Source organism: Nematolebias whitei, chromosome 2 (assembly GCF_014905685.2).
Source record: "Nematolebias whitei isolate Nwh7 chromosome 2, NemWhi1, whole genome shotgun sequence".
In the NCBI taxonomy this organism is placed as follows: Eukaryota; Metazoa; Chordata; class Actinopteri; order Cyprinodontiformes; family Rivulidae; genus Nematolebias; species Nematolebias whitei.
Window position 1 is genome coordinate 40,484,686 of NC_056499.1, and position 22,158 is coordinate 40,506,843.

The 22,158-nt window shown below is 39.7% G+C and overlaps 1 protein-coding gene across 15 annotated transcripts in view; it reads left to right on the forward strand.

Annotated features, from left to right (window-relative positions):
- The first annotated feature begins 615 nt into the window (after positions 1-615).
- Positions 616-22,158, forward strand: part of madd (MAP-kinase activating death domain) — a 76,024-nt gene continuing 54,481 nt past the window's right edge. For 8 of the 15 annotated variants that reach the window (XM_037691846.1, XM_037691869.1, XM_037691854.1 and 5 more), the window contains exons 1-11: positions 616-910; positions 9,327-9,524; positions 9,953-10,591; positions 13,882-14,185; positions 15,968-16,099; positions 16,227-16,340; positions 16,545-16,625; positions 19,294-19,350; positions 20,123-20,295; positions 20,405-20,640; positions 20,737-20,893. In XM_037691846.1, coding sequence (XP_037547774.1) covers positions 9,466-9,524; positions 9,953-10,591; positions 13,882-14,185; positions 15,968-16,099; positions 16,227-16,340; positions 16,545-16,625; positions 19,294-19,350; positions 20,123-20,295; positions 20,405-20,640; positions 20,737-20,893 — 1,952 coding nt within the window. In that variant the 5' untranslated portion in view covers positions 616-910; positions 9,327-9,465. The remainder of the gene's footprint in view (positions 911-9,326; positions 9,525-9,952; positions 10,592-13,881; positions 14,186-15,967; positions 16,100-16,226; positions 16,341-16,544; positions 16,626-19,293; positions 19,351-20,122; positions 20,296-20,404; positions 20,641-20,736; positions 20,894-22,158) is intronic. The other 7 variants (XM_037691862.1, XM_037691915.1, XM_037691944.1 and 4 more) reach the window with 1 other exon arrangement.

Here is a 22,158-nt window from a genome sequence, read left to right on the forward strand (position 1 = left end):
GGTCAGTCACTGACACGCCTTCTGAGTTGATTGACAGGTCGCACCGTTGAGGATCCGATTGAAAAAAACAACACGAGAGCTGCAGCAGCTGCGCGGGGCTGCACAAATGCAGCTTCTGCGCAGCGCAGAGCTCCAAGTAAAGCAGCAGATGACCAGATATTCTGCTTGTGCCCTCACTGCCCTGGGCCCCTTAGAGATCGTGGGCCCCTGGGCAGTTGCCCATATGGTTAATCCGGCCTTGCAGCCGCCACTGGCATGCACACACACTGATGGACTACTGTGTGCTGTTTATTATACCAGATCCCCGCTATAAAGGACATTGAAGAGCAGTGCGTCCGTGACCTGATTTTACTCGCACTTGGTCATATAGTGAGGAGAAACAACACTGATGATCATATCAGCTTATGGTGTAAATTAATTAAGCTTTCACACCACTGGCATTATTTATGCTTCTACAATATTACAAACCGGTTAAAACATTAATATTGCATGTTGCTGGTTTTTTTTTGTTTTTTTTTTTGGCCAGGGCTGTTTAATTCTTCCACGCTAGGTTTGACTTTCAGTATGCGGAACTCTCTGTACACATGATGATGATGATGAGGAGGAGGAGGAGGAGGAGGATGTGAAGGCAGGTTGTAACTGACCGAGACACTCGTTCATCCAGCAGGGCAGGCGGATACACACATTTTGCATCCTTTACTTCTCTGGCAGCCACTCACACAGGGTGGCAAACCTTACTGTTCTAGTTTCCATTGATCAGCCACAGCCTTGAAGGACAACAAGGCGGAGTGCACGTGAACGTCGCGCCCTCTCGGGTGTGTGTGACCGCCGGAGCGGAGGGCACCCAGCGCCCAGGCCGCCCGGGACCCGCAGCAGCCTGCGCTAGCGGCTAACACGCTAACATAAACAGGTGGGGATGGCCTCGCACCGTGTCTGCGCTGTTTGAACCCACGCAGCGTGTTGGCGGGGACTGTTCTGAGGTGGCCACCGGGTGTGGCGTTTGTCAGGGTGATACTTTTAAGATGAAGCCGGAGATAGCAGCGAGACGGCTAGTTAGCTCTGTAGCTAATGTGTCGGTGGCGCAGGAGAGCCGAGGCGGGAGGAGTGACGGGATGCTAGGCTGGTGCTAACGCCAAGGACGAGCCAAAGCGGGACAAGTGGCGTTAAATGTAAGAAGAATAATGTTGTTTTAATCAAAACGACAGACTGTCTGCGGGCTGTCGAGGCGTTGGCATCGGCTTGTCACATCTTTTTTCAATGTCATCTTTAATGTCCTCACTTATCTGAACTATGTGTGAAATTAAAGCTCCTTACTAATTCATGGCGATGAGGGATTGGGCATTTTGCCATCGACACGCGTGTTTTGTGAAAATATTGGTCACGAACTAACATTTGACAGGCTAAACACGAGAACAGGCAGGTAATTGAATGACTCGCTGCTAATGTGAAGGTTTAAATGACCCCCATGATGATTCACGTTTTAATGTAATGATTTCACATATACAATACTTGTGATAGTACTTTAGTTTAAACTCATGTAGACAACTAAATAAAACGATTGGATCAGTTTTAGTACTGTCAAATCTCTTCACATTATAGAAGATCCCATTAGATTATGAATCATTTCTTTTTCTTTAGTGTCTTAGCTGTGGCTTATTATCTTCTACATAAATCTAAATGGAAGAAATTCAAAGAACCTTTTGAAATACAACAATATGTTTCATAATATTTTGTAAGCTTGTTTCTCTTAGTCAGAAATGTTCGTCATGATCCGTTTGACAAGTGCCTCCATGATGACACATGACCCCCCCACACAACCTGCTACCTACGTAAATACTACTGCACAAGTAAAAAGAGAGCCTGCAGGATGTTATGCAAATATCTGTAGATGTTATGTTTGTCTCTTGTGTCATGAGTGCAGTATTTCAAGAGTACCTCAAAGAAGTAGTAGTTTTTTGTAAAAAACATTGATTCATGTAGCGTGTACATGATCTAAATGTCAATCGTGTACTCTGAAACTCATTTGAACAACCACTGGAATTACTTTTATCCTAATCTAAACTTGCAACAAGTCACGCCAGAAATAATAAGGCATTGTCAGCTTTGCCAGCAGATTTGTGATTAAATCTGTGGCAATTTTTATAGCAAATGATTTGCTTTATGCTCATTGAAAATCTTGTTTTTCCCCACCTGTTAAAAGACACACAAGCCACAGTATAAGCTCTCCTAACAAATTTAACTTTACAGAAACAGCTCTGCTTTAGAGCCAAGCTAAAGTTCAGATAAATTAATCAAAGCACTTGTGCATCTTTAAAATGTGTCACCCTTAAAATGTGTCTGTCATCTAACTTGCCCGTCCCACCACTGGGGTGGGACACCCTTATAGAAAACAAAGTATTTTTGTATATATTATTGACGCTTATCTTGTCCTTTGAAAGCTCAAGATAAGCGTAGAATGCAACATATTAGAATAAATTGGGGGTGCACCGATTGCAGTTTTCTGGCCCATCACCCATCTTTAAAAACCCTGACCTGCCGATTCCAGTTTTGGCTGATTCTGATTTTGTTTTATAAGCGACGCTGTCAGGTGTTATAAGGTCACAATGCACCTTCAATTTTCCAATCTTTATTTTATTGACAAACATACCCTTGAACAATATAAACAATACAAACTTGTTTTAACTGGCCACGAGGTAGTGCTCTGAAATATAAATAAAGCTTAGACAATTGTTGTTAAACTACAAAAAATTGGTCAAATCAGTTTCTCATTTAAGTCGATGTTTTTGTGTTCAAATTGATTTCACGTGAAATGACAACATCAATTAACCTGATCAAACACAAGATTAAGGAATTGCTTGATGCAATATTACAAGAAACACATCGACGGAAATTGGTAACTGTTACGTTTTTAAGTACTTATCATTTTTGTCTTGGTTTCGTGGCTTTGGTGATCCAAAACCACTTGAGCAGGTTTATTTACTGTTTACCACTCCTATATGCCACAGCGTGTGAAGAAAGATGTGTTGGAGGCCTGTGCATTACATACATCTCTCCTCTGAGCTTGTAGAGTATATGCCTGATGGCTGTGGTGATTTAAAAAAAAAGATCCATCTATTGTTTAACCTACATTGTTACTTTGCCTTTGAAGATTAAACGTAGCTGCATGAGTCTTGATGCTCATTTCCTTCAGTGGGAGAACCAGCGTTCAATACTGCGCCCACTTATTAAGGACAATCAGTGAGTCGGCCGAGTCCTTCCATCCTCATCTAAAAATAATCCTTTGTTTCTGCATCTTTGTTCTGGATGAGCCTGCCTACAGCTCTCCTGCTTCATAAAACAGCCATTTTGGCTTTGTACCAGCAAATGTTCGTGTTGCCAGACCTGCATGTAGATTCACTGTCCTGATGGCTTTGCAAGATAAACAAGGCTGGATCTGTATTTTGTGCAGGCCTGCCATGACTGCAGCAACATTTATTATCAGCACATTTCCTCTTTGTGTTTAACTAATACTGTCAGGAAGTTTCATATCGGTGCTTTCTTAAATTATTACTACTCCTTGTAGAAAAAAAAGCATATTGATGCATTTTAAGTAATGTCGTTAGATGAGACGGTTGCTTCTAATATTTCATGACGGTTTCCTTTGATCACCCAGTAAGAGACTGTCAGAGTTTTTGCGAGTTTGAATAATTTCACCAAATCTGACGAGCCCTGAGATTAAATTTACTGAACGAGGCATGTGTCAGCCCAGTAAGAAGTGAGCCGTGCTTTAGGATTATACACCACGTTAAAGGCTGTTACATTTCAGTGTTGGCAAGGAAGGAACCATTGACAAGTGTGAACAAGCTCTATCCTCCTGAAAAGTAAAGCAAAGTAAGCATTACTGCCTACACTTTATATTCTGAGGCTATTGTTGAGGCTGAAATAATTCTTGGTTTGAGATTTATTCAGTTTTGCTGTTTAATAATTTTAATTATTCAAGATTAGTCTGTCTCAGTTTGGGCTTAGGTCTCACTGTGAAAGGCTTCTTCAAACCCATGGGGAGCTATTAGTGATAATTGCAGCCATAATGCACACGGAGCTTTTTGTGATGAAGTCCACCTTAATTTCCTGATGTCATCTGGACACAGCTGTCAAACACTGGCTCTGCTGTGGTTAATGACAGTCCCTTCCAGGATGCGTGACTAGGATTACACTCCAGATTTGCATGCTGTCCATTTGTCGGCTCTGTTTGTCTTTGGGAGGTTTGGGCTAGACGGGCTTCATCTCTTGACCATGGGTAACAGTCCACATTTATTCACGGTTGCATTAAATTTTTACTTACCCGCCACCATTGTGTTTTGGACAACGGTAATGTGTACATGCATGTTACCAAACTAATGAACCACTGGTCACATTTTATTTAAACTTAAAGTAATCATTGCAGAAATATTGCACAACTCATTAATTTTTGGAGTCAACCTTATGCAAGTAGTCCACCACAGCCAACTGACTGTATTAAACAGTAAAATGGCTCTAATACAGTCAATTCAAGTCTAATCAAGTCAATACAGTCAAGGTTTTACAAAAATATGCTACATCTCTGTCAGAAAAGTTTTCAGAGAAATACATTCAAGAACCTTTTATTTAGAACAGTTATTGTGTATACTTTTTAATATTTTTTTTAAAGGTTGAATATCTATCTAAAGCAAATTTCCTTAAACATAAAACTATTTAATTTAAATAACTATTGGAGAATAATAAAAACATGTCCACTTTATTAATGAGCTTTATTTGCGTAGTGGCTGGAAGTGTCCAGTAGACACTTATTTTCTGTTTCCTGTTGTGTCGTAGCTGGAGTAGGCATTGTTTTCTTTCATCGTGAGGAGAACCAGTACTGGTTTGTTCCTAGTACTGTCTCACCTTAGGTTCTTAATGAGTGTAGTCGATACATGACATTAATATGACTGATGACTAATTGATTAGGGAGAAGCTTCACGCAGCTGGATCTCTTTAGCAGCACTTCTATGGTTTTTAAAGAAAGGGACTTTGTGAATGTGTGCATCAAATCGACAGATGCAGAATGCTAATTAACATCCCATCTGTTAATACTTGATTGCATTTTTAATGCGTTAGAATTTTGACTCAATATGAGCTGATTTTTGAACTACTCAAAATATGTTTACCCCCAGCGTTTTAGCTTGTATAATTCTACAAGTCTTGCCCATAATGAAGGGACATTGCCTGCTGCAAAAAGTTCTGCTTCAAGATATTAAAACATTGTAGAGATAATGTAAATTATATCAAACCTTAAATTGATTTTACGTTCAGTCACTGTTAACAGTTCTATAAAACACTTCTTGGTTCCTCATGAGGCTTGAAAATTATAGCACATTTTTTATTTATTTCAGTGAGGCCCACTTTTGACTTTCTTAGATAGCTGCATAAATTGTATACTATTTGTCTGCATCATTTGTCCTTGAGTTTATTCTTGTACAATAACCTGTAAATTACCGTGGAAAAACTGCTGTGAGTTCAGTGTTTGTGTTTCAGGGTGGAGTTTCTGAAGCATAGCCTCATGTCATGTTTGTGTTTTTTTGTAAAGGCTGTTGGTCATAAAATAATAACTGATATGAACAGATCTAGTCAGCGAAGAGTTGTTACTTTTCTGTCATACGAGTTCTGCTGTGACTTATGAACTGGTCTAGAAAACGTTATTATATATTTTATTTTAATGTAACACATCTGAATAAATAGAATAATGAAGAATTGTTTGGGTGTCAGCATTGAAAGACTTCAAATTTTGATTTAAAAGGAGGGGTTTTGTCAAGCTGCAATTTTGTGGTAAATGCTGGAACCAATATGTACAGGAAGAGACATGCAATCAAGACTGGAGCTCTCCTTAATAATCTGCAATAAAAGGAGGCTTAAACGCTGCTGTAAGTTCTGTGAAATTAAAATGCCAGCTTTAAACAGAATGGACGGTTGACAATGATTTTATGAAACTATTATTTATTTACAATGTCAAAAATCTTTATAGTTTTAGATTTAATTCAATATAAACTTGGTTTGGAATGCTTTAGATACGTGTTTATTGTCTAACATGAAGTGATTTAAACACTTGGCTTTTGATAAATTGATGGTAGCGTCATTCAACCAACAGCTAAATTAATTGTTGACTTTGAGAGTAATAATGTATTTTTTACATCCACACTTTATTATATCATTATTAATAATACGGTAAGGATTTTGGAGTTGATCAGAATAGAAAATAAAGAATCTGCCCTAGCCATTTAATTCTTTAGTTTATATTTTAAGTTTAATTGTAGAGATTTTCCCATCAGGATATTCTTTTTTTTGTCTGCAATACTGATCCAAGTCATTTAGGATTTAGTATTGTCCATTATCGATAGATTGCACCCCCATTACATTAAGGTTATTAAAATTAATGCCAGATTATGTGTTTGACAACTCAGCAGTTCTACATTGCAGTAAAGAAAACCTGTTTATGTTGTTCCTCACATTGTTTTATTATCAATAACAAAAAATGAGCATAGTTATTGAAAAGTATTTTTACACAGCTCTGGTAGTTGTGTTGGGATAGTAGGATTTAACATACAGTAGCGTTGATGGCTCCAAAATACAACAAAAATATTTTCTCCACCACAGCAATGGGTTGGTCATCTTAAGAAATAGTTTTCCATTTTGCAATTATTTAAGTTCTTGCTGTCTTGTGGAAATAGCTGATGTAAAACCATAACGGTTAACAGCAGAAATTGAGAGTGAAGTTTGTTCAATCACTCTGATGCATATCAATGGAAACTACCTTGACTGGGAGCCCGATCCGACACATGAAGTCAGCTCAGAACATTTGACTTTAATGACTTAGACTGTATCGTAATATTTTTAAGAGTACCGTCCAGCTAGTGTCTTCTTCTTCTTTCGGCTTTTCCCTCTTCAGGGGTCTCCACAGCAAGTCACCCTCCTCCATTTCATTCTGTCCACTGCATCCTCTGTCCTCACTCAAACTACTTCCATGTCCTCTAACTGTATCCATATATCTCCTCTTTGGCCTCCCTCTTTGTCTTTTTCCTAGCAGCTGCATTTCTAACATCCTTTTACCAGTATACCCACTGTCCCTCCTCTGGACATGTCCAAACCATCTCAGTCTGGCCTCGCTAACTTTATCTCCCAGTTGTTTAACTTGTGCTGTACCTCTGATGATCTCATTCCTAATCTTATCCATCCTTGTCACTCCTAAGGGGAACTTGAACATCTTCAATTTTGACACTTCCAGTTCTTTCTCCTGTCTTTTTGTCAATGTCTCTGTCTCCAGACCATGCAACATAGTTGGTTTCACCACTGCCTTGTAAACTTTTCTTTGACCTTTGCTGACACCCTTTTGTCACAAATCACTTTTCTCCATCCACTCCATCCTGCCTGGACTCTCTTTTTAATCTCTTTACCACACTCTCCATTTTTCTGGACAGTGGACCCCAAGTACTTGAAGTCCTGCACCTTTGTGACCTCTGCTCCTTGTAGCCTCACTGTTCCAGTAGCCTCCCTCTCATTCACACACATGTACTCTGTCTTACTACGGCTGACTTTCATTCCTCTTCTTTCAAGTGCATACCTTCACCTCTCCAAGTTCTCTTCCACCTGTTTCCTGTTCTCACCACAGATCACAATGTCATCTGCAAACATCATAATCCACGGGGATTCCTGTCTGAACTCATCTGTTAGTCGGTCCATCACCAGAGGAAACAAGAAGGGGCTCAGAGCAGATCCTTGATGCACTCCCACCTCCACCTTGAAGCTATCTGTCACTCCTACAGCACATCTCACCACTGTCCTGCTGTCCTCAAGCATGTCTTGTACCAGTCTAACATACTTCTCTGCCATTCCAGATTTTCTCATGCAATACCACACCTCCTCCCTTGGCACTCTGTCATATGCTTTTTCAAAACCCACAAAGACACAATGGAGTTCTTTCTGACCCTCTCTGTACTTCCCCATCAGCATTTTCAAGCAAAGATGCATCTGTGGTGCTCTTTTTTTTGGCATGAAACCATACTGCTGCTCACAGAGAGTCACCTCGTGTAAGTCTATCTTCCTCCACTCTCTCCCAGATCTTCGTGTGGCTCATCAACTTAACTCTCCTGTAGTTGCTACAACTCTGTACATCACCCTTGTTCTTAAAAGTGGCCACGAGCACACTTCTCCATTCCTCAGGCATTTTCTCACCTTCAAATATGCCATTGGACTGTACATCTAGTGTATTCAGGTTTATATGACTCAAAAACAGGCAGTTTTCGAAGTGTTCTGTCTTACAAGCACGTCCATTTTTATTTTAAAATTATTTTGGCAGGATAATAGAAGATTGGTGCAACTGAGGGGTCAATAGAACGGCTTTATGGTGGTAATGCTGCCTGTTTTCGTGCTTGTTGATTTTGCTGCTATTACTTGCAAGGCTTTAAGGGAGGGCAGTGGTAGCTCCGTGGTCAGTGCCACAGAAGTCTTGTATAATCCTGAGGCTGCAGGTTTGAGCTCTGGTTGCATCAAGAGGGGGTAAAACAATGGCCAAGTTTGCTTGCTGTGGTGACCCCTGCAGAAGGGAGCAGCTTAAAGGAAAACAACAAGTTGCAAGGCTTTAAGGGTCATAGTACATGTACTCAACACTGCTCATTCCACAAAGGCCCCTAAGCTACTTACTATATCAGCAATCCTTTTTTATCCCCCCAACCCCCAGCTATAGCAGCCACCTGGTAGACTGGTTAAAACAACAAATTCACTCTGAAACATCTAGTCTAACATCTTTTTTTAAGAGGGATATTTTATGACTATTGGGAAGAAATACACGCAGTATAGTCAGAAAAAGAAACAAAGGCTTATTATGTCAGATGACAAATTTTTATGGTCCTCCTACATTCTTCTTTTGCATCTTGTTTATTAAAAATAAATTTGGAACATTAATCTGCATTATGCCATTAATTTTCTTAAAAGTAAACCTGTGTTACAGCTGTGTTCAGTGTGGCCTTAGCCAAACCTTTCATATTGTTCGCAGACAAGTTCATAGAAACTACCTACACCGTAGGAAGGTGAAACGTTTCAGCAAAAAAAGAAAGTGTCCAGATGACCTGACTGAAAATTGTTGGATTGTATACCTGGATTATTGAGCATGGACTATGTTGGTTACCTACACCTTACATTTATCTTTCTTTTTCAATGTTTTAAAGGTTTTCTTCTGAAATAGCTCGACAGTTAAAATGAACTATATTTGTCCTAGTTATGAGAAAAATGAACGAGGCATGTGGATATACATTTTTATCTTCCAGTCTTCTGCTTTACAGGTCTGTTTTAAAGATCACCATAATGACTACCAAGGACCTGCATTCCTACTTCATACCTGTAGTGATGGATGGACACCACTGACACAAAAGGGAACATATATCCTGGATGTCTTGACATACAGGATTTGGAAAACCTAAGATGGAGAAAAAGAAAATGTGTCCACGTCTTCTCGACTACTTGGTAGTGGTTGGAGCAAGGTATGCACAAAATGACTTCAGTTTGAGTTGGTTATAGTCCTGTTGTTTTCTGTATACCATAATGCACTCATCACTTACAATGACATTACCTTAAAGCTTGATTTTGCAAGTTAAGTGCTGGAATACAAGTCAAATTGTAGTATTGTTACTGGTTTACTTTAAAAATTGCTTTCTAAACCAGTTGTTGAATTTATTATCTAAACATGGTTACAGATGTACAATGAGTCAGTAACTGTGTAAACGCCATGCTTAGATCTTTGCACAGTTAATCAATATTAGGTCATTGACAAGAAAATATTTTCTAGTAGATATCGGTTACGACATTCACCGACAACCCAAAAGTGTTCAACAATGTAGGATTAATGACAGTGACATTTTACAAATATTAGCTTTCTTTAAGTCCAGAAAATGCTCTTTTTGTTTCTTAGGCAACCAAGTAGTGACAGTGTGGCACAGACCCCCCAACTCCTTCGTCGCTACCCCCTGGAGGACTATCAAGACTTCCCACTCCCGCCAGATGTGGTGTTCTTCTGCCAACCAGAGGGCTGCCTGAGTATACGACAGCGCAGGGTCAGCCTTCGCGACGATTCCTCGTTTGTGTTCATGCTGACAGACAAGGACTCTGGAATCACTCGCTATGGAATCTGCGTCAACTTCTACCGATCTTTTCAGCGCGGACATCACCGTACTCGAGGAGACAAGAGTTGTCACACAGAAACTGCACAGCCAGCGGAGACCGCTAAAGAAGCGTCTGATGGCAACGGTGGAGGCGAAGCCACCGTGCTTTCAGCGCCCAACAACTGTGAGTCAGCACCTGCGCCTGCCTCGGAGGAAGAAGGTGGGCAGCCAGGTGCCGAACAAATCTCTGGCAAGTCGCCACAGCAAAGACGGAGTGCTGCTAAGGTAGCAGCCAGGAACCGCAACAGCACACTGACCTCACTGTGCATAATCAGCCACTACCCCTTCTTCACCACTTTTAGGGAATGCCTATATATTCTCAAGAGGTTGGTGGATTGTTGCAGTCAGAGGCTAACTCAGCGAGCCGGGCTCTCTCGTGCCACCCAAAGGTAAAGTCTATACTTTTCATTTTTATGTATACACAGAACATGTTTCAGAGTTTACATAGGAACAAGTTGTGTATAGTCAAAATTTCATCTGTAGGTTATTATGGCACATTTTTTATTTTTTATTTTCAGAATTACCCTTTTCATTACAATTACTTTTAGACTCACTTGACTAGCTCACTATAAACAGTTTTCATGGACTGTAGTGAATTCTACAGCTTAAATGGCAAATGGTCAACATCCTATTTGTTCATTCATACTTCAAAAATATTAGGAAGACTGAACACAACCAGTCCAAAACAAATTTCTGCCTGTTTGTCATCTGTGATTTTAATGCAAATTAGTTGCTAGACCAGTGGTTGATGACGTTGGATAAAATACTTTTTGCTTCAGTTTTGCAATTTGGTCCCTTAAAAGATGTCAGAAAAGCGAAACCTTTGGCTGAAGTTCTTGGCATAGCCTCCTGCTTTCATTTTCCACACAGCTTTTCCACCGTCCACATGTTATCTGTATGTTCGTGAGGCAGAACGACAACAGGAGCCTTTGTCTGTAGCTCCATGTGGTTTTTGCAGGCCATCTGCAGCTTGTGTATTGTTTTCACAGCAGGCGTTATGTTATCACACTCCACCTAGATGATGAGTAATGAAAAGCAAAATATCCCCAGCACATTCAATCTTTTGTTTTGAGTAATTGGTCACACATCAAATCTCCTTTCAATCTCCTTTAATTTCAGGTGACAAAGGAGCAATTAAGATCCTTGATCTGACATTTGTATGTCTCTCTCTAAAACCTGGAGCGATGGAGAGAAATACATGTTCTCAAAATTCATGTTGGTATGCTAGAAAAATACCATGATCTATTCAAAACTATGAACAATTGTTTTAGATGTGTGTTTTTTTTTTTTTTACATTTGTTTTATGTAGCATATTGACATTGCCAAGGCAGCAGCACCTGAGTCAGTTGCTGCTAAACGTAGCTGTCAGAGTCTGTAGTTTAATTAATTTAGGCTGGTAATAAATGTTGCAGCCTTACTTCCAGTAGGTGCTCTTTGGATACTAAATGCTCTATGGCAGTGGTCTGCAAACTTTACGATCAAAAGAGCCATTTTGTATGCCTTGGTTCACTGCATTAAATGTGTCCGGAGACGCAACAACCTGCCACAACTGTGGTTATCAACTGGTGGCCCGTGAGACATTTTAGGTTTGTTGGAGGAGACTTTTGTGGCCAGTAAGGGTGACATAATGCAAAAAACATCTAGTGATTTTTAACATTTATTAAAGAAAAAGACAGATTCTAGTAAAGGAGGTAAAAAAAAAAATCAGTTTTTACCTTTTTTTTTAAATAAAAAAAAATCTATAAACTATGCAGACAGTTCTTCATATAAAGACATGAAGCATCAAGTTCAAGTATGTTTTGCTCCTTGTACTCGATCCAGTGTTCACATATTTGCAAAGGAAGTGGCAGGAAAACTGTTTGAACTAATCCTTTTATGTTACGAGCTAAGCTAACAGGCCGACCTCAAGGAAAAAAATTGTCTTGTCGAAGCTCCAAAATTCACAGTTGAAACCCGTGCCTTCGTGTAAAAAGTTATTCTCTGCAAAAAGAAGCTGAGAACTTGTTTACTGATTAAAAAAAAAAATTTATTAAAAGTTTTGGGTGAAAAAGGCTATTCTAAAGAGCTTAAACAACACTGAGCGTCCGCCGTTTTGAGAACTAAAGAGAGACAGCCCATGTCATGTCAAGGGGCCTCCCTCCCGTTTTTTTTAGAGACACGCTGCTCGCTCCCTCACTATCCATCCTTTGACAGTCTTATACTGCCATCCGGTGGTCGACAAAAGGTACTACAAATTAAACATTTCTTCTTAAATTTGACAATAATTACTGATTATTGTCAGATTTCAATCAATATTATCGTTTATTGCAATAATTTCTGAGACAATTAATCACCCAGCAAAATTTGTTATCGTGACAGGTCTAGTTGTTGGTTTGATGTTTAAAAAAGATATTTAGGGTGTTGTTTTTAGTTTTGACATTTCAAAGTGTTGATGTTTAGATTTTGCTTAAGATAATGGCTCAGTTTTTTTGGGGGTGGCTAAAAACATTTTTCTTGTGGTCTTTTGTTTTGGTATTGCAGTATACGCTGTGCGTATACTTTATTTATTATCATTTACTATCATTCTGAGATCGTAGATGGTAATAGATCATTATGTAAAGCTGTCATTTACTTCACTTGTTTTGTACATGTGATAAAAAGGTGTGACTTTTTCCTCATCACTCTAAATTATTGAACATTGCACAATAAGAAAAATAATGTTTTGGTTTCAGTACAGTTCTAGTGTGTCAGCAGCACAAAATTGCATGTCTAAAATCTCAACAAGACCATTAAAGCTAAAGGTTAAACAGGCCTGAGAATTTTGACTTGTTTTTCGTCTCGTCTGGCTGGAACGTGACGCTGCGATGACAGAGGAGGAGGAGAGCTGTGGCATAATGGCTCGGAGAGCTTTGTGTTGGCAGCTCTGACAGATTGAGGTCTCTGGCTGCCTTTGGGTAGCAGCTGCAGTCGGTGGGAGGGCTCTGACGGTCTAATGGTTTACCTCCCTGTTTGCCACACACTAAATATATACTTTAAGAATGGTAATGGCATTCTGCATGTTAAGTTGAGGGTTTTCACATCAATATTTTGCTCACCGCTTTAGAGCCTCTCAAGTGTTTCAGTATCATTTACTTGTCAGTGATTCCACAGAGTTCACTGCTTGCTCAGCGCTCTTGGTAGCTGTCTCCAGTATTACAATGAGACAACTGTTGAGTTTTTAATCTGTTTTTATAACACTAAATTTACCATTGATTCACACCAGTTAAATAACTATTTAAGCTTGATGTACTAGAAATAAATATTTTTTAAATGAATGCGTTGTCAGTCTGCTTTGAGGTAATTGACTCTTCTCGCACAGTTTTGCAAAACATGCTGTGGATGTTTTGCAACCATGTAAAGAAACAATATTTAGTAATACAATGCCATGTTTCCCCAACAGTTCAAATGAAATAGCTTGACAGCTGAGGCTTTGTAGTCCCACTAAAGTTTTGCAATTTTAAGTGCAAGTCTTGCATTGCTACTCAGTTGATTTAGTTTTGTAAATCAAATAAATCACATTAGCATTAAAAATCTTGTCAAGACTTTCAATGATCCAGCATTTTATGTTTTATTAATAAGTCAAAGTAACTTGTATTTTATTGTTGCTCTAAAATAATTAATTGCAAATATCTCTGGATATACATTTGTGTAACCTTTGCAGGGACACCATGTGGCGTGTGTTCACTGGAGCGTTGTCAGTGGAAGAGAAAGGCAGCCAGCTGCTGGTCGACCTACGGGAGATTGAATCATGGGTGTACCGGTTGCTTCGATCACCTGTATCAGTGGCAGGTCAAAGGCGTGTGGATGTGGAGGTGCTGCCCCATGAACTCAAGCGGCCGCTCACCTTTGCCTTGCCTGACAACTCTCGTTTCTCCTTGGTTGACTTCCCGCTGCACTTGCCCTTGGAGCTGCTGGGTGTGGACGCCTGTCTTCAGGTCCTCAGCTGTGTCCTGCTAGAGCACAAGGTAAACGCTACGACAGCAGAGTTCAGGAAATGGCTATGCTAGTTTTATATTTGTTCATATTTTGTACTGCTGTGGTAAGTACAGCTACTGTTTGTATGGTTTTGTTATTAAAAGTGTTAGGGCATACATAAAAATAAAAAGCTGCTTTCCAGGACACGTTATGATGTATTACACTGTGTATGTATTCAGCAGAAATGTAGCTGTAATACAGAAGGACTGTGAGGAAAAAAAACTATAGAATTACTTTTAGCCACAAAATCTAGTAATCTTATGTATGACCCTATCAGTCTCTTACATTGTTGAGAATTTAGGAAATTTTTTAAATTTATTTATTTATTTCTCAATGTTGCTTTGGTTCATTGTCCCCCATCACAAAGCAAAGATGAGAAAATACTGAAGGGAAAGTATCTGTCTGTCTTAGCTGGAAAAATAGCTTGAAAAAACAAGTGATAAACTTTTTGGTGTGCACCTACACGTAAGAAAGGTCACTATCAAAAACTGGGTTGCTACGTCAAAATCCAAGATGGTCCCCCGCCCCCCTGGTCATTCGAGGAAACTGCTTTCTAGTTTTTATATTGCCTAAAAGTATATTTTCCCCAAATGACTGGGGTGGCTGGAGATTAATCTATGGTGGCCAAAGCCACCAGTGGCCGCCCCTTGACTCTGCCATTGCACCTGGTGGTGGAAAATATTGCACTCTTCGCTTGGATCCATCACTGCGCCTCGGACAAACAATAAAATAAAACAACGCCACCTCTGTTTGTAAACACAGTGTAACTCCTACCCACCTGAATATCTTTCACCAAAACCATTAAGGTTTACATTCCCTGTTCAACTCCTGTCCAGAAGAATGCACAAAACTAAAAATGTACTGTTCAAATCCGTCAGCGACTGGGGACATCGGTGTTGCTTGTTGAGATTTGCAGACACTTGGTCATGCCCAGTTCTCTTAAGATTCTTCCTCAGCATTTAGTTCAAGTTGAGCTCTTCTATTTGGTTGGACCATTGTAGTATTTTAATTTTTAATCCATTATCCTGTTGTAGTTTTGCAGCAAGGCTTAAGAAAAGTGTTCATTTTCATTTACTCAATTTAAAAAGAGCAATCTGATTGATTCAAAACTTCATTTTGTTTTGATTGTTCATTCGTTATCAAATTCATTCGTTCTGCTTTGTAGACAAAAAAAAGTTAATAAATCATTTGTCACAATCATTTTTGTTTCTGCATATTTGCCTCTAAAGCTTTCTAAAATGGAGGAAACAGTGTTGTGAATAGTCTGAGCAAAGGGAAGCTTCTTCTGTTTCTTTCCTTGTTTTTTTTGTTCTCATTTGCTATCATCCACACCTCGATTAGATGGGATGTAATAGAAATCCTTGCTTGGACAGAGCTGGTGTAATGTTACTTTTGGTCTCCAGTAGCACGGAGCCAAGGGCTCCGTAGAAGCAGCTCTAAATCAAACTTGCACGTCTCAGTTTCATTCATAACGCTGCTTGATCCAAACACTGGATAAGTGCTGTGCAGTTTTCCTGCCTCACCGTCATTTTGCCTCGAGGATGTTCAAGGTCATCTGACTAAAAATGATGTTCGACCATCAGAAATGTAACAAATATACACATTCATTTACAGTTCATTTAAACGAGTCAGACAATTAATTTAGTATATGTCATTTGAATATTAGTATTATCCTCTAAAAATATGAGCAAAACAGCAGTAAATTTACATAAAAAAAATCAAAAGAAACTATATTTGTTTATAATCACTGAACTCTGCTTTTTCACCCTAAGGTTATTCTTCAGTCCCGAGACTACAATGCTTTGTCCATGAGCGTGATGGCCTTTGTGGCCATGATCTACCCACTGGAGTACATGTTCCCTGTCATCCCCTTACTGCCAACATGTATGGCTTCTGCTGAACAGGTAAGCTCTGTAGTTTGGATTAATGTATTTGAAATCACCTAATTCAAAAACTCACCCACATGTAAACACTACGTGTTGTTCTAGCACCACATTTAAAACTGACTGGCTTGTTTCCTTCTTGTCACAGCTGCTCCTTGCTCCCACTCCCTACATGATAGGTGTGCCTGCCAGTTTCTTTCTCTACAAATCAGATTTTAAAATGCCAGATGATGTTTGGCTCGTTGACCTTGACAGCAGCAAGGTGTGTTTATCGTCGCAGTGTCCTGCACTTGTTTGTTTTGATCTTTCTGGTTTTATGGAGACCAGAGTAAAGATTGCCATGAGATACTCTTTTGTGTACTACTGTTTTAGAATACTTATTCTTCCATTGAGAGGCATGGATGAGTTCTTTAAAAGTATAGTATTTTTATTTCTAATAAATTTAGATGACTACTTTGGTCTGCAGGTTATAGCACCTACCAATGCAGAGATTCTGCCACCTCTTCCTGAGCCTGAAGCTGGCGAGCTAAAGAAACATCTAAAGCAGGTAATGTGTGCTTGTGTGATTAACCCTATATTTTTTGTAACGTTTATATGATTCTGCTGCACCGTGGCAGCTCACACCACAACGACTTACGTCATGCATGGATGAGAACTGTAAGTTCACCACACTCCTGTGTAAATGATCAAATTCTCTTTCAGCAGTTTGGAGAGTAGTTGCCTCCGTCATCAGCAGAGTTGTATGTATTGTAGAGATGCGTGAGAGCATTGGAAATCTGTTTGGTAGTGCACTAACACATTTTTTAAATTTCTTTTTGTTCCTTTTTCTGTTTGTTTTGCATGCTCTAGCTTTTGGAGGTAATGTCATTTGCTAGATATGAAGCAACATCTTTAGTGTTAATAATGGCCCCCAAACAATTCCTTTAACCCAGTAAACTAAAAAAAGTCTGGTTCTGATTCAATAAACGCTACACTTTTACCCCTTTTTATGGACACTGCAACCACACAAAATCTCTTACAAATAGTATGTATATGATTTTGTATTTCCCATATGATTGCTTTACAAAACTTTATTCTGACTAAGCGTTTAGTTGATTTTATCTATTATGGGTGCTACTGTACTGTAAAATTTTCAACTGTATTTTTCAGACTCTGGCAAATTAACAAGTTTATAATGAATTACTTAAATTTACTCACAATCCTAAACTATAGAAAACTAATATTAAATCTTGACTAGAGTCTACGTATCCTAGAGGAACTCTAGTCGAGATTCATAGTTTTCTTCAACAGTGGCTTTCTCCTTGCCACCTCCCATAAAGCTTAGACTGATGAAGAACTTGGGCAACAGTTGTCGTATGCTCAGGCTCTCCCATCTCACACGCTGAAGGTGGAGTGGTCACAGATGTCTTGGTGACCTCTCACTAATTTTTTTACATGGTCTCCCAGTTTGAGGATGGCCTGCTTCCAGTAATCATTATAAGTTGGTCACATACAGATTGAATCAGAGCCAGTTTATCAGTCTTGTGTGGTTAGCAGCTCTTTCCTTGTGTTAGTGTGTGTGTGACTGAGAAGCTGGTTTGTAGGAGTGTGCAAAGCCTTGGTTTTGCTGGCGTATATTTGGAAACACTCAGTGTTTATCTGTGAATTTAGAAAATGTCACTGAGGATAGTTTACTGGTGAATGCTGCTTGTGTGAGTCTCTGAAAATACTTGCACTTACAACTGCACTACTCAAATAAATCAGTCCAACAAGTGACAGATTTATTGACTCCTGCAAGGCTTAGATTTTTTTTTTGTGTGCTTTTTTTGGGAAATAGACATTTTAGCCATTTAATTTGCTGTAGAAGCTTAATTGTGCAAGTATTTTATTCATGTTTCTGAAAAGATCTGCTGTTTTGTACTGTCTTGTCTTCATTACTCCATTGTAACCAACTGGGTTTACCCAGTTGGTTACAATGGATGACCATTATGTCTTTCAGAGTCTAAGCCCTGTTGACTATGTCTGTTTTTGACCCACGTTATCACTTTGTCTGTTTATCAGTGTCTGTCATGGTAATCATAGAACATCTGTTGTGTTTCTCTCTCTTGTTACTTTCTCTACGTCTCTAAGTGCACTCAGTCTGGCAAAATCTCCTCCTTGTGTGTCACTGTTGGAAAACAAAATACCATTTTCTTTTCTCCTAACTCTATCCTGATCTGATTTTAAAATCTGAAAGATAAAGAGCAAAACATATTTACCATAATTTTCGGACTATTTAGCGCACCTGAATAGAAGCCATGCCCACAAAAAAAAAAAAAAAATCATAATTTTGTACATACAGCGCTCGTATATGAGCCGCAGGTGTCCATGTTTTAACATGAGATATTTACACAGAAAGATACCCCCCCCCACGCACACACACACACAACTTTTAATTAAATACGTACCGGTAACATACACAAATACGTAAAGTACATGATTTTTTCTGAACAGTACCTGTAACACGGCTGGCTAAAAAAATAAAAATAAAATACAGTCGCTGAGCAGGAAGTCATTGATCGCCATCTTCATCTTCCTTTACTGCGCTTGTGCTGTCCTCCATCGCACAGCTCCTTTCGAAACCCATTGGTGATGATTTTTTACACTGCTCCCGTCAGGATCCACTGGCAGACTTGAGCAAAAGTTGATCTTTGCCTGCGTCCAGTTTTGACAAATGATTTCTCGCCCCCGCTCAGCCAAGCCTCCCACTGAGCTCGGAATGCCACATTAATGCACGATTCACACTTATTTCGAGTGGCTGCAAATACTTCGTTGTGCCCCCATGGCAAAGAGGAGGGGGGGAAACAAAGTATTGTAGTTTGGTGGCAGGAACCTCATTAGCCCGTTTTATTTAAAATCCATAAATTAGCTGCAGCATTGTATAAGCCGCAGGGTTCAAAGCCTGTGAAAAGAATAGCGACTTATAGTCCGAAAATTACGGTAATTGCACAAATCAAAAGTATCTGTTATGTCATGATCTTTAGATGTAATTGACTCACATATGGGTGGCTCCAAATATACTTATTTACCGTCTGCAAATTAAACAAATTGAGAAGTGCTGCTAAAGGAGACAAAGAAAATAAAGTGAAAGGGCAGTGACGGGTCATTCCATCATGTGATGTTCCAGTGTCTGTCACAGAGCTGTCATCGCAGGCCTTCGTGTGACTCTCCTCGCATCTCTCTTATCCCCTTCCTAGTGTCTGGTTAGATTGACCGTGATCACCCAAAAGCAGATCTTCTCCTCTGAAAATAAGGTTACTCATTTCTCCTCCTGTGGAATGTGTAATGACCATGCACGGATACCCTCTCGCACACGTTCTTTGCTTGTTGATACTACTTGTCTCCTGTTCGCTAAACTTGAACAAAGTGCATACAGATGTCACAGAATGTTGCCGACTAGTTTTTAATAAGCTGCTTAGCTCCGCTTGAGCATGATTGAATGTTTGTTCATCTATTTTGGCACCACTAAGTGTTTTTTAACCAGAATTTTAGAATATGATGCTTTTATATATTTGACAACATTAACATTCATCCAGATCCAGCAACTAAGTGCTCCATTGTGCTAAGCTAAACATTAACTCCCAAGACTGCAGCAGTTTCCTCTAAGCAAACCATACATTGTGTCTTACTTCCCTTCTCTTCCTCCTTTTCAAAGTGACACACCCACATCTGGCAAAAACAAGAGTGAAACTGATCTTTCACATTTATAAAATACCAGAACATTTTTAAAATACTTGACTCTTTGGCATATCTTATCTGAAAAAAACTATTTTTCTTTTCAGATTAATTTTAAAAATCTAACTAGTGTCTTTTCTAATTTAGCTAGATTATTTTTTTAATGTAAAATGCCATTCTTGCTGCCACACTTTGTTTCAGTTGTTTACTCTTTGAGTCTCCTGTGCAGTTGTTTATATTTACAAGATGTTGATGCCAGTTGTGGGGGTGGTCCATTGCAGCGCTGTGTTTTTATTATTATCTTTTAGGTCCACTGCTGTCTTTGTAATTTGTTCCACTGTTGCTTTTTAGGCCTTGGCAAGTATGAGTTTGAACACACAACCCATTCTGAATCTGGAGAAGTTTCAGGAAGGCCAGGAGATGCCTCTTCTCCCACCAGGCCGAGACAAAGCTTCACCTTCGTCTACAGAGTTCAACCCTCTTATTTATGGCAATGATGTTGATTCTGTAGATGTTGCCACCAGGTAAGTTGCATTTATTTCCCTTTACACAATTTATTTAACTTCAGAAACCCTCAAATCTTATTAAGACTTCACAATAAAAATAATAAGCTAAAACATCTTTGTTTTTCAGAGTTGCCATGGTGAGGTTCTTCAACTCTCCAAATGTTCTCCAGGGCTTCCAGATGCATACTCGTACGTTGCGTCTCTTTCCCCGACCAGTCGTTGCTTTTCAGTCGACGTCTTTTCTTGCCTCTCGGCCACGGCGCACTTGCTTTGCAGACAAACTTTCTCACACTCAGGCAGTGGAATTTTTTGGGGAGTGGGCTCTCAATCCCACTAACCTTGCCTTTCAGAGGATACACAACAGTAAGGCTTGTTTTAACATTATACTGGTTTGTGTTTATATGAATGTGAAGTCTGTCAGGTTAAACTGGTCACTGATTCTCTGCATATCTGTTTCAGATGTGTATGATCCATCTTTAATTGGAGACAAGCCCAAATGGTATGCACACCAACTACAGTCAGTTGTCTACAGAGTCTATGATGGCAGCTCCCAACTGGTTGAAGCTATGGCTGGTCCTTTGGAAGATGAAGGAAATGAGTCTGACCCCACAGACAGGTAAGGAAAAGTCAAGGTCCTGCTAAATCAATTTCCCCAAGACCACTTTAATAAATTACAAAAAGTCTGGTTCCTTGGAAGCGATGTACAGTGAGGAAAATAAGTATTTGAACACCCTGAGACTTTGCAAGTTCTCCCACTTAGAAATCATGGAGGGGTCTGAATTTTTCATCTTAGGTGCATGTCCACTGTGAGAGACATGATCTAAAAAAAAAAATAAAAAATCTGGAAATCACAATGTATGATTAAAAAAAAATATATTAATTCAATAAGTATTTGAACAGCTGCCAGTCAGCAACAGTTCTGGCCCTCAAAGACCTGTTAGTCCGCCTCTAAAAAGTCCACCTCCACTCCACTTATTATTCTAAATTAGAAGCACCTGTTTGAGGTTGTTAGCTGCATAAAGACACCTGTCCACCCCACACAATCAGTAAGACTCCAACTAATAACATGGCTAAGACCAAACAGCTGTCCAAAGACACCAGAGACAAAATTGTAGACCTCCACAAGGCTGGAAAGGGCTACGGGGCAATTGTCAAGCAGTTTGGTGAAAAAAGATCAATTGTTGGAGCAATTATTAGAAAATGGAAGAAGCTAAACATGACTGTCAATCTCCCTTGGACTGGGGCTCCATGCAAGATCTCACGTCGTGGCAATCGTATCAATGATCCTAAGAAAGGTGAGGAATCAGCCCAGAACTACACGGGAGGAGCTGGTCAATGACCTGAAGAGAGCTGGCACCACTGTTTCCATGGTTACTGTGGGTAATACACTAAGACGTCATAGTTTAAAATCATGCATGGCACGGAAGGTTCCCCTGCTTAAATCAGCACATGTCCAGGCCCGTCTGAAGTTTGTCCATGACCATTTGGATGATCCAGAGGAGTTATGGGAGAAAGTTCTGTGGTCAGATGAGACCAAAATAGAACTTTTTGGTCTTAATTCCACTCACCGTGTTTGGAGGATGAAGAATGATGAGTACCATCCCCAAACACCATCCCTACTGTGAAGCATGGGGGTGGAAGCATCATGCTTTGGGGGTGTTTTTCTGCACAAGAGACAGGACGACTGCACTGTATTAAGGAGAGGATGACCAGGCCCATGTATGGTGAGATTTTGGGGAACAACCTCCTCCCCTCAGTTAGAACATTGAAGATGGGTCGTGGCTGGGTCTTCCAACATGACAATGACCCGAAGCACACAGCCAGGAGAACCAAGGAGTGGCTCCGTAAGAAGCACATCAAGGTTCTGGAGTGGCCTAGCCA